The sequence below is a fragment of the Lolium rigidum genome, chromosome 7 (genome assembly GCF_022539505.1).
Source record: "Lolium rigidum isolate FL_2022 chromosome 7, APGP_CSIRO_Lrig_0.1, whole genome shotgun sequence".
NCBI lineage: Eukaryota > Viridiplantae > Streptophyta > Magnoliopsida > Poales > Poaceae > Lolium > Lolium rigidum.
In genome coordinates this window covers 249,597,560-249,609,726 of record NC_061514.1, presented here as the reverse complement: position 1 = coordinate 249,609,726, position 12,167 = coordinate 249,597,560, and the positions used below count along the sequence as shown (strand labels likewise).

At 42.5% G+C, this 12,167-nt stretch overlaps 1 protein-coding gene and 1 long non-coding RNA gene across 4 annotated transcripts; one reads left to right on the top strand and one right to left on the bottom strand.

The window, feature by feature from the left end:
- Positions 1 to 2,729: 2,729 nt before the first annotated feature.
- Positions 2,730 to 6,428, top strand: LOC124676005 (probable leucine-rich repeat receptor-like protein kinase At1g35710). Its single transcript, XM_047212088.1, has 2 exons — positions 2,730 to 5,825; positions 5,948 to 6,428. Exons 1-2 carry the CDS (start codon positions 2,837 to 2,839, stop codon positions 6,298 to 6,300), a joined length of 3,342 nt encoding a protein of 1,113 aa, XP_047068044.1. The 5' UTR covers positions 2,730 to 2,836; the 3' UTR covers positions 6,301 to 6,428.
- Positions 3,832 to 9,970, bottom strand: LOC124676006. 3 transcript variants are annotated; one of them, XR_006993492.1, is made up of 6 exons: positions 9,858 to 9,970; positions 8,663 to 9,746; positions 8,480 to 8,571; positions 8,263 to 8,390; positions 4,970 to 5,188; positions 3,832 to 4,238 (listed from the first exon to the last, which is right to left on the bottom strand). It is a non-coding gene; the product is annotated as an uncharacterized LOC124676006 (long non-coding RNA). The 3 variants fall into 3 exon arrangements; XR_006993491.1 differs by lacking the exon at positions 3,832 to 4,238 and having other exon boundaries at positions 4,905 to 5,188; positions 8,663 to 8,971; positions 9,520 to 9,746; XR_006993490.1 differs by lacking the exon at positions 3,832 to 4,238 and having other exon boundaries at positions 4,905 to 5,188.
- Positions 9,971 to 12,167: the final 2,197 nt, after the last annotated feature.

The following is a 12,167-nucleotide window of genomic DNA, read 5'->3' as shown; positions in this document are numbered from 1 at the left end:
AATCCTCTAGCGCCCATTCGGCCCCAACTTAAGCCATCCTATGGCATCTGTCTGTTCACCACGACGACAATGGACGCAAGGTCGATCGCTGTCGCCTCACCTGCCGGAGCCGTCCCTCGCCATTGTCCACGATGAAGCAGAGCAGGATGAAGCAGAGCAGCAGCTGGAGCATCCTGGATTCTGTAACACATTGCAATGTCTCCATTTGGTAGGTCCTCCAATCTGCATCACATGTTGATTTGGAGAGTACATGAGTATAATGTAAACAGGAATAGCATTTTGTTCTTTGAATCTACAAACTAGTTCAGTGAGTATAATGTAAACAGGAGTAGTTGTGCAGATCCTGTAGACTGAATATGAATCACTAGTTCAGTGAATGAATCAGAACTGTGAATCTCCATAAGCAAACGAAATTTCAATGTCTTCCATTCTGTATAAGCAAACGACATTCAAGTTTGCACTGCATATAAATTCAGACAGTGTTAACTGTCACTTGCATATAAATTCAAGTTTCAGAACTTTGAATGATTTGGAGTACTGCTTGAAAGCACATTTTCTCATTCATATTATCACAGCAATATGCAGCAAGGACAAGGTTTGAGTACCTTTTCACAAAAAATCATGATCATTCCAGTTTTAGAAATACTCCAGTAAGAAAACTGTAAAGTAGGTTGCTCCAGTAAACTGTATAGCTCAGCTTTTTCAAATATTCATCACAGTATTCATCCAGATAAACCATAACGGTCATTGGAGTAGCTTTAATGGGATATACCTTTTCCGCTTCTTCTTGGACGACTCGTCATGACCTGAAGCTGCAGTTCTCTGATCATGCATTACCCGATGCATTTAATCATTCTCTGAAACAATGGTTCAGTAACTAGAATCATGCAGTACCTGCAGAGAGAATTCACAACATTATTCGTACACTTTGTTATAATTCTATGGATTATAGCGTGATTATTTCCTTGGTTCTCAAGCTTGCTAGAGCATACTGTGTTGATGCCTGTGACTGAACACCAAACGAAGGTGAAGAAAACAAAGACTGCATCTGCGACTAAATCTTTCAAAAGCGTTTCCCTGGGTCAGAATGCGCCGCAGTTAATGAAGGGCGTGACATCTGCACGAAGAAATTGCCTTCTGAAGAGCCTAGACTCACACAATGTGATGATTTGTTGAATTTTTTTTCATAATCTAGTAGACAGACTATTATTACTCTTGCTCTTTTCAGTTATTAGTAGACTGACAAGATGCCATTCATGATAGAAACTCACAGCTTCTGTGTTATCGATATGTTTATTGGTGGAGTAAAAAACTCACAGGTGGCTACCCAGGATAGCTTTGGCAGTAGTAGCATACTGAAATAATTGACAGCAATATTCATTGTAAATATACTCCAGTAAGCAATATTCTCTGATTGGTTTCCGGTAAGCTTACTCCACTAAGCAATATTCACTAAGCATACTCGAGCAGAAGTTCTGTAAATATACTCAAGTAACGCAGTGCCGTGCAGCATATAATTCTAGACTGAACTCAAGACTGTAAAATTAGTCCATTTGCGTCAGGTTAGAGACTTTTTTAAGAGAAAAAAAAGAGACATTGAACTACTCCAGGCAAGCATTCCAGTAGAAATTAAAGCAATAGCCTAAGCAAGCTTTCCAGTACAATGACTAGCCGTAGTTCACATCAAGTGTGGATATCATCCAATGATATCAGCCATAGTTTACAATGTACAGAAACAAATCTTTCTGCAGGGATTGGGATTGGGATTGGTGGCATAGGTGAAAACAAAAAAACAAATTGCAGCATCCAAAGACAAATAAGCTTCAGGGATTTGGACTCTGAGAGCAAATTAAGAACACACGGACCTTATTCCGGCGAAATCTGCAGAACTAGGAGCCGGCAATGTCGAGCTCGTCCGGATCGAGTGTCACCACGTCATTGGAGCACTGCCGCCGCCACAAGCACATCCACTGCTGCTGATTGGAGATCCTCCACCAAAGATCTCCACTGGAGCTCCGTCGTGCCACCACCACCGCCACTGAGACATATGCAGAGCAAAATCCCCATTTTTAGCTCAAGCTCGGGCGATGCGGCAGTAGCATCCGATTGAAGCTCCATCACCTCCGCGATTAGATCCCCGACAGCCACCGCCACCACTTGAGCTCCTCCGGGCCGCCGCCACCGCCACCGCGAGAGATCAGGAAGAAAATCCCCGTTTTTAGCACCACCTCTGTGCGCAATAGAGGACGAGGGCGCAGCAACGCGACAGAGGGAGAGAGAGCCCGCGACGGGAGAAAAGGAGAGGGCGGCGACGTCGCGCGCGAGGGAAAGGGCGTGGGATGGAGGGGGAGAGGCGCAGGGTGGTGGGCGCCGTCGACGGGAGAAAGAGGAGAGGGCGGTCGTCGCGGTCGTCGCGAGGAAGAGGACGATGGCGTGGGCGGAGGGGGCGGAAACTGGTCGGGAAAAGAGTAGGGTGGTTACTGCAAAAATGCCGATTCGGCAGGTAAATCTAGTCGGAGGGAGTAGATATGGTTCAAGAGCGCACTTGTACCTTCAAAAGTCTTCTGGATGGTGGTTTCCATCTCACACAAGAACAACAAAGGAAAGGGTATATATACGAGAAGCACTTGTACCTGTTGTCCATGTCCAGCCTCCAATTAATCCCACTTGACAGCGTGTGTTCAAGAATCAGAATCTAGTACTGGCGAGTGCGCGACCGAACAAAACATGTTGGATGACTGCCTGGGCGCCAGTCATTTCGTGCCATGAAATTAGCATATATATTAGGTGAAGTTTCACAGCCTCCTACCAGAACTAGTGACCGAAACCTGCTACCATGGAGACTTCCCCACTCCTAAGGCTCACTGTCCTACTAGCCTGCTGGTTTCCCCAAGCGAGGGCAGCGTCATCCCTGCAAGAACAAGCAGGAGCGCTCCTTGCCTGGAAAGCCACACTGCAAAGCCAGCCAGCCCAGCTGCAATCCTGGGGAAAGGTGAACAATACTCCAACCTGGCCCTGCAGCTGGTATGGCATCAAGTGCCGCAAGCATCAAGCAAGGCGCCAAGAGGTGATCACCGAGATCTCTCTACGGGGGCTGCGGATCAAAGGGGAGCTCGGCGCCCTCAACTTCACGGTGTTGGCAACCCTGACGGGTCTCCAACTCTCGCACAACAGGCTCACCGGGAGGATCCCTCAGAGCATTGCGTCGCTCAGAGAGCTCCAGTTCCTCCTCCTTCAACACAATCAGATAAGGGGCCCCTTATTACCCGCTTTAGCATCCTTGACACAACTGCGCTACTTAACACTCCAACAGAATGAACTCTCCGGTGAAATACCAAAGCAAATAGTACAGCTAGATGGTCTTGTGACACTCAACCTGTCTGACAATCACTTGTCTGGTACCATCCCTAGTGAACTAGGCTACCTAAAGAAGCTTCTTAGGTTAGATTTTTCCAGCAACAACCTCACAGGCCCCATTCCAAAAAAAATAGGGAACATTACCAAACTCACAATCTTGTACCTTTACAGTAATCGATTATCGGGATATCTTCCAGAAGAACTAGGCTATCTTGTAAATTTAAAAGAGTTGGACCTTAGCATTAACAAACTGATGGGTTCCATCCCCGATTCCTTTGGGAGTCTCATTAACCTCAATGTCTTGGCCCTATGGGATAACCAACTTTCCGGACATATTCCTCAAGAATTAGGTTTCCTAGTGAATCTAAAAGAGTTGACTCTTAACAGAAACTATCTCATTGGTTCCATTCCCAGTACCTTTGGAAACCTGACAAAGCTCACTATCTTCTGCCTATATGATAATCACTTATCCGGATATCTTCCTCGAGAACTAGGCTACCTTGTGGATATAGAATATTTAGAGCTAAACGACAACAAACTCATTGGTTCCATCCCTGATACCTTTGGAAATTTTACAAAGCTCACTATTTTCTATCTGTGGGATAACCAACTTTCTGGGCGTATTCCTCAAGAACTAGGTTACATGGCGAATATAAAAGAGTTATCTCTTAGCTACAACAAATTGATGGGCCCCATCCCCAGTACCTTTGGAAACTTGACTAAGCTCACTGGCTTGTACCTCGATAGTAATCAATTATCAGGACATGTTCCTCGAGAAATTGGCACCTTAATGGACCTCGAATATGTGCAACTCGATAGTAACAACCTCACTGGTCCCCTCCCACCCGAGTTGTGCTCTGGAGGTCGGCTCAAGAATTTAACTGCATTTGACAACAATTTGAATGGACCGTTGCCACCAAGTTTGGTACACTGCAAGAGCCTTGTTAGAGTACGTCTAGAAAGGAATCAAATACAAGGAGATATTTCTGAGTTGGGAGTTCATCCAAATCTTCTCTATATGGATATGAGCTTGAATAAACTATTTGGACAATTATCTTCTCGGTGGAGGGAAAGTCATAATCTTACCATGCTATGCCTCTCAAACAACAACCTCACGGGGAAAATACCCACAAGTATGGGGCGACTACCTCAGCTAGGGGTACTTGATCTTTCATCAAACAAGCTTGATGGAGATATTCCAAGCGAACTGGGTAATCTTAAAAATTTGTTCCAGTTGAACCTCGCAGACAATTTGCTCCATGGAAGCATACCACAGGAAATTGGCGCATTGTCCAGTCTGGAGTTGTTGGATTTGTCATCAAATAAACTAAGTGGTTTGGCACATGCATCAATTGGGAATTGTTTAAGGATCCGATCACTAAATTTGAGCAGAAATAACTTTAAAGGAAACATCCCTGCCATGCTAGGGGTGTTGCACAACTTACAGTACATGTTGGATTTAAGTGAGAACTCATTTACTGGGGCAATACCAAGCCAACTTAGTGGTCTGATCATGCTAGATGTTTTGAACCTTTCACACAATGAACTTAATGGCTCCATCCCGCAATCATTTCATAATATGGAAAGCTTGATATCCATTGATGTATCTTACAATGAGTTGGAAGGACCAGTGCCAGCGAGTAAGCTTTTCCAAGGAGCTCCAATCAAGTGGTTCATGCATAATAAGATGCTATGTGGTGTAGTGGAAGGATTGCCAAGTTGCAGTAGTGCATCGCAAAATGGAGGGAAAAGGAAAGGATACAAACAACTTGTATTAGCCACGGTTCCTACTGTGATATCGCTTGTTATTGCTGGAGCGATATTGATGTTCCTACATGAAAAGAAAAAAGTAATTAACACCGATAAAGTAACACAACAAAAATTGTTCTCTATTTGGAGTTTTGATGGAGCAAACATGTTCAAGAGAATCGTTGAAGCAACCGACAATTTTAGTGAGGCACATTGCATAGGAACCGGAGGATATGGATCTGTCTACAAAGCTAGACTTACAAAATGTGAAATATTTGCAGTGAAGAAGATACATGTGATAGAAGATGAGTGCTGCATGAGCAAGTCTGTGTTCAAGCGTGAAATTGATGCATTGGTGCAGATTCGACATAGAAACATCGTAAAACTATTTGGGTATTGTTCTTGTAGCCAAGGCAGGTTTCTTATATATGAATATATGGAGAGAGGAAACTTGGCAGACACACTAAGGGCCAATCAGAAAGCAATTGAATTGGACTGGAGAAGGCGCTTACACATTGTGTTGGATGTGGTTCATGCTATGGCATACATGCATCATGATTGTCCATCACCAATAGTCCATAGAGATATAACAAGCAACAACATTTTGCTTGATCTGGAATTTAGAGCTTCCATCTCTGACTTCGGTACAGCAAAAGTTCTCAATATTGATGGACGAAATATAACAAAGCTTGCTGGGACGAAAGGCTATCTTGCCCCAGGTAAACAAAACTCAAACCTTATGTGCGAACATGTGAATGTGATGTATTCTGATCATTACGATGAACTTTGAACTGTTTATTTCTAGAACATTTACTAATTAACCAATTGATTTTAATTGCAGAGCTAGCATATACCGAGAATGTGACAGAGAAATGTGACGTATATAGTTTCGGAGTGCTTGTTCTAGAGCTATTTATGGGATCCCATCCAGGCAAATTCCTCTCATCCCTCCCATTGGTCACCAAGGATAATGAAGTGTATCTACAGGATATGCTGGACTCCAGGCTTGTGCTCCCGGATGCTGAAACTGCTAGAGAAATATACTACATGCTTGGTGTTGCAGTTCAGTGCCTAGAGCTGAGTCCATCACGCAGACCAACGGCTCGGCGTGCTAGTGATGAGCTATGTGCAATTAAAGAATGTGAAGATCATGTTGATTATCTGCACGCTCGCCTCACCATTCCTACACAGTAGTGCTATATATGGCCACGGATGATGAATGAGCTATATGCAATTTAAGTATGATCCATTTGACCATTGCAGCTTCATGCCACCTTCTTAGTACTGAGATTCTCTCTTTTATCTCGTTGCTTCTGCATGAGGATGTTTGGCATACGCTATCTAACTACTACCTCTGTTCCTGAAAAATAGACGTACATTTTTTTTCTAAAATTAAATATTGTAAATTTTGGCCAAGTTTACATATAAAATATCGATAATTATAATATTAAATATTTTATAGCTATACTATGAAAATATAAATTCGCAAAAAAAAGTATGAAAATATATTTAATGATGTATCTAACAAGTTTGATTTATAATTGTAGAGGTTGATAGTTTTTTCTAAAAGTTTTGTTCAATTTCACATGGTTTGACTTTGGAAAGAAATTATATGCCTTCTTTTACGGAACATTTGTAGTACTTGTTGTCTGTGGGCTCAAGATTGTTTCATCACTTAATCTCTAGCTTGTTTGGATCTACATGCAGGCAAAAGGCGATGCCTCTAGGTTGAGAATTTGACTATTGGAGTGAAACTCTGTAAAATGAACAACTTCTCACAATAATTATTTATCATCTATAGGAAACACAATTACCTTGATGATCTGTAACAAATATTTGTGATGTTTTAGATGTTATGTCCATATGGTGTGAAGGTGTTATCAAAAGCAGGAATAGTAGAATATATAAAATTATAACCTATAGTAGGGGAGTAAAAAACCATAAATACAGATATGATATGAGAGTAAATTACATTGTGTTTCAATCCATATTGTATCTTTCTGTTGACACTAAAAAGGGGAAGAGCTCTACAAATGGAAACAACAGAGAGGGCATACCACCATACAGAAAATGAAAGTCTGGACACCTTGGTAGCCACACACTTTCAATCTACGGTACATAACTTTATTAAAGAAAGTATGCAAAAGACCAAAATGAAATCAGGTCGGGAACTAATATCCAACGCTTCACTTTATGCACAAACATTGGCACAGAAATACTAATAGCTGAGATCAGGTTTCATTTTCAACGCTGATGTGTGGGTTTCTCCTGCACTTTTATCAACTTAGTATCATATATCATAGCTACTAATCATGAGGTAGTTGAGAGTGCTCTGGAAACATAGAAGGGAGCTGAATTGTGTACAGTACAAGGTGAGAAATGTACTAAGACAACATCACCTTTTTCGTAACACTTTTCAAGGATTGGGCAGTGTAACTTAATTTTCCAAACAGACACATTTACCAGAAAATTCCATTCAGTTTTAGTGGAATTGGAGTACTGCCAAGGAATATTCTCTATGTCAAATGAAACTACAAATCATTATGACAAAGATTCTGCTATTTGCATCTCTTAATTACCAAATAATACACACAACTTTTTAAGGGACAATGTAGAGTAATATATACATTTCATTCCGGTACTTTATTTTGTAAGGATGGACAGGGGTATTAAGTTAGAATTGTTGAAGTGTATAAGTAGATTGTCTAGCCCTTCCATCGGTTTGGACTTTTGGTTGCGTTGGCTAGTGCATGAAGCTTAACATGGTATCAGAGCTCAGGGTCTCAAGTTCAAGTCCTGGCTTTCGCAATTTATCCTAAAATTGTTGTTGCCCCCTTGGAGTCCACGTAGAGGCACGTATAGGCCTCTTCCCGTCACACGTGAGCGGGGGTGTTGAAGTGTACAAGTATATTTCCTAGCCCTTTCCATCAATTCAGACTTTTTATTTGGTTGGCTAGTGCATGAAGCTTAACAAGAATTAAATTGCACTCGCTACCTTCTCTAATTTCCTTTCAAATAATGTGAAATTTGATGAGTAACAACATGAAAGATCTTTTCTCGTAAACAATATCTCTTCAAGTAGGCTTGGTAATTGATGCACAAAAATATGGCATGGGGTTAAAACAGAAAAATTGAGATGGATGCATGTATACAGACCTCAAAGCGTCTTTTCTTTAATCCGAGATGCATGCATGTATAGAGACTTCAAGATTTCAGATGAATTCATGTATATAGAGCTCAAAATTCTGTTCTGTGTCTCATCCTCAACTAACAACTGCGCGTACCTGACATTAACAACCAGCAAACATTAGACCAAAGGTTCTCCCACCCGAAAGTCCTTGGTTAAACATCAGAGATTATCATCTAAACTTACAGAGGAGAATGTACAGTACAGATGAAAATTAACCTTGGGTGGCTGCATCTGCACAGGGGAGGCGTCGGTGGCACAACCTGAAATGATACACCCTAAAACAGCAGTCAGACCTGCAAACTAAAAGATTGCAGTAGCAGTACAAATATGTAAAAGTTCAAGCAGAGGAGCATCATGACGCCCCACCTAACCACATTGCGCTAGAGGCCACTTAAACCAAGTATGGTCTGAGTTGCGGATGAGATGATGAAAGTTCCCTGTGTTCCTCAAATGGTCTGCACGAATTTCTGCACGGCAGTGAAAAATCGCAGGGGGGGCATGATAACATCAATATGCAGATCAATCAACGACCTGATGAGGATCTGCTTCATTGTTGTAACGGCTGGCCAAGATGATTGAAATGGTTGGTTCAACAACGGTGTAGGATCCAACCAGTGGCGGACGCAGGAAAGAATTGGAGGGGGGGCACACCTCCAAAAAATTTTTTTGCACCTACTAAATTGTGAAAAACATTTGTCAAATGAACAGTATATAAGACAAATTGATTGTTAACATTGAAATTCACATATATCAAATTTGCACGACTACAATACAAATAGTTCAAAACATGAAAAAAGTCTTACATGATAGAATATATCACAAATTATAGTGATGAAACCAAACAAAGCTAAAGTGTCAATTTTTACCCCTCTTTTTTGTTGTTGGAAAAGCATGCTCATATGGTTGGCATCAACCTTTTAGGATACTATATGAAACCTCGCGGGTTGCTGCGGTAGTTTTTAATGAAATAAATTTGATATATAAAAAGGGAACTGATTCAATTCTGCTTGCCAATTGCAACCTCCATCAGAAATTTAAACATTTTCTTGAGATCGAACATTGCCAATTGATATATAAAATGCTAACAATGCCTATGCAGAAGGTAACAATATAATGGGAAGAAGGCATGTACAATTGTGCATTGCCAGTTTAAAGAAAATTCTAATCTGTAGTAACCTGTGAAGTAATAGATGATGTTTGTGATATTCAACATTGAGTAATACCGGTAATAGAAATGGCGCTCTTGTCGCCAAAATACACGGCAGAGATTTATAAATCAACAGAACTAATTGGGACTGTGCTCTAGCCGGCGAATCAAATGTGTTCCGTCAGGATGAATGAACAATTCAGTGTTCCCTCGACTTGATACCATCACACGAGAGCTCTTAACCATACAGACAGCAGAATTGTAATTCAGTAATACGGATACTGTCCCTTGAAAGTTCAAGTCCTGCTAGACACAAACTGGATGCGATAAAAGAGTATGAAATGAGTATGAAACTGGATGCGATGAAAGTTCAAGTGCTGATAGACACAAATTGAATACAGTGCGGGACCGGACCTGCTGCCCTGCTGAACTTCTGGAGCGCAGGCGGGAATAGCCGCGGAGAGCGGCGACGGTGTGGCGGCCGGCCAGAATAGCCGGGGAGAGCGGCGGCCGGTGGGAAGGACGGCGGACAAGCCAGGGAGAGCGGTGGCAGATGGATTCTGGGCAGAGAGCGTCGAGGGCCCGAGCTAGAGGGGGCCGGGCGGCGGTGCCGAGGCGGCGGCCGGCGAGGAATCGGGCGTGTCGCGTGACCTCGTTTCTGCTTATGTTCGATACGGTTGGAAAGTTGGAACGAGGAAGCGAAATTGGGCCTCTTGGGCTTATTTTTCCAAGGGGTACCCAAATTTTTTCACAAATTCTGGGTGGGCCACGGCCCCCCCCGGCCCCCCCCGCTGCGTCCGCCCATGGATCCAACCATCAATCTCCGCGCGGTCCGGCGCCAGCAGAGGGGGGAGGCAGGGGAGTGGCTGGAGCTCCGTCGAGGCGGCGAGCTGGTCGGGGCCTAGAAAGTCGCGGGACAGGGCACGGACTGGAAACGGCCCCGGTCAGAGTAGGCGCCACTCCCGCCGCCTCCAATCTGGCGACCATGGCCAGAATAAGAGGGGAAAAGGAGAGGCCATCGGAACGAAGTGGGGCGACGCGATCTGCCTCAGATGTGGGTGCGTTTGGACCATTGGATCTCTTTGGATAGCTACCAAGGCAAGGTTTCCTTTGGCACAACAAATTGGTAGTAATAACTTTATCCTACAAAACTTTTCAAAAAAAAAACTTTATCCTACAAATTGATTGTGTCTAGGTGGTAGATACTATGAAAAATGGAGGTTATTCTGCTAAAACTTCAGCGGCAATATATGATGATCACAATACTTTTTGGAGTGGTTTTGATAATGTATGTATCAAATACTATAATAGAAAAGCTAATTAGGTAACCCATGAGCTTGCTAATGTTTCTCTTAGTTCTAGCCATTCTTGTACCTGGCTCGATGAACCTTCTAGTTTTATTATTAGCAACCTTGAGGATGACGTAATTGTGTTATCTAATTAATAAAGCGTGTCGAATGGCTTTTCCTAAAAAAGTAATATTACCATTTTCTTTGTCATGACCAAAATATTGGTTCTTGTTTGGACAATTATTATTCTTTTCTTTTACTTGCCATGGCTACGGGCCAGAGCTTTTATAGCCGAAGACGCTTGCCGGAAAAGCCGCGCGGTTGTGTGTTTCCCCGCACTTGTTAATTAGAGGAAGCTTGTCAGTCGGAATGCAGTGCACCATGTCAATGTCAATGTCAATGAACTGCTTGGTAGTGTTTTTTTGCTGCCATGTCAATGAAATATGACAACTAAAGAGATATTAAGAAACAAATAATGAGAGTGATGATTGTTCCGTGCACATGACCTTCCGTGCACGTCCACACCCTCCATTTCGTTGTCTCTGCTTTAAGATTAGTACACAAAGAGAATCTTTGCATGCAAGGCTACCCTACACTACTTTCTTTCTCTTTTTTATACATGGATTTAATTTCTTGTGCTGAATTTAAAATAGCCATATTTGTTAGAATATATATAGATTAATGATATTTTTAAATATGTGTGTTTCTTTCGATGATATCTTTTAAACAAGCCTAAAAAAGTTTGTTTCGATAAAATTCAAAATTTGAATTCCGATACACATTGAAACATGATGTTACACAATAAAACTTGATAAAACTAGATGGAAAAAATTGTGTCTCCAAAGTGGACTCTAAGACAATTGCAAAATATTATCCGAAGCAGAGTGAAATAAAATGTTTCAAAGAAAATGCCACCAAGCTTCATGAAGTATCGTCATGTTTCACTAAGTTTCAAATTTTGATTTTCAAAACCTTTCAAAAATTATTCAATATAGGGCTTTTTTTGCGGGGGTATATATGGCTCATTTTGAAGCTACCTTCACTAGAAACTCAAATATTTAAACGGTTCACAAATTGAATTTCCGGTTCAAAATATACAAGGAGTTTAAGGGTGTGTTCGGTTCAGGAACCAGAGGGGACGGAATGGAATGGTTCCATTCCAATGTCATGGAATGGTTCCGATCTTGTGTTCGGTTTAGAAAAAATCGAGGAACAGAATGGTTCCATTTTCTGTTCGGTTCTGGAAAGCAAGCCCCCTCCGCTCGCGTGTGCTGGGCCGCCGCCGCATGCGCTAGCCGCCGTCGGGCGTGCCTCGCCGCCGCGTGTGTGTGCTGGGCTGTCGGGCGTGCCTCGCTCCGCCGGGTGAGCTGGCCGCTGCCGGGTGTGCCTCGCCGCAACACGTGCTGCTTGCCGAGCTTCATCGCTGTCGCGCATG

What these genes read in the sequence shown, in the direction of transcription:
- LOC124676005 (XM_047212088.1), top strand. Translation starts at nt 2,837, where the DNA reads ATGGAGACTTCCCCACTCCTAAGGCTCACTGTCCTACTAGCCTGCTGG. An exon ending in GAAAGGCTATCTTGCCCCAG is followed by an intron (nt 5,826 to 5,947) that starts GTAAACAAAACT and finishes TTTTAATTGCAG; the next exon opens with AGCTAGCATATACCGAGAAT.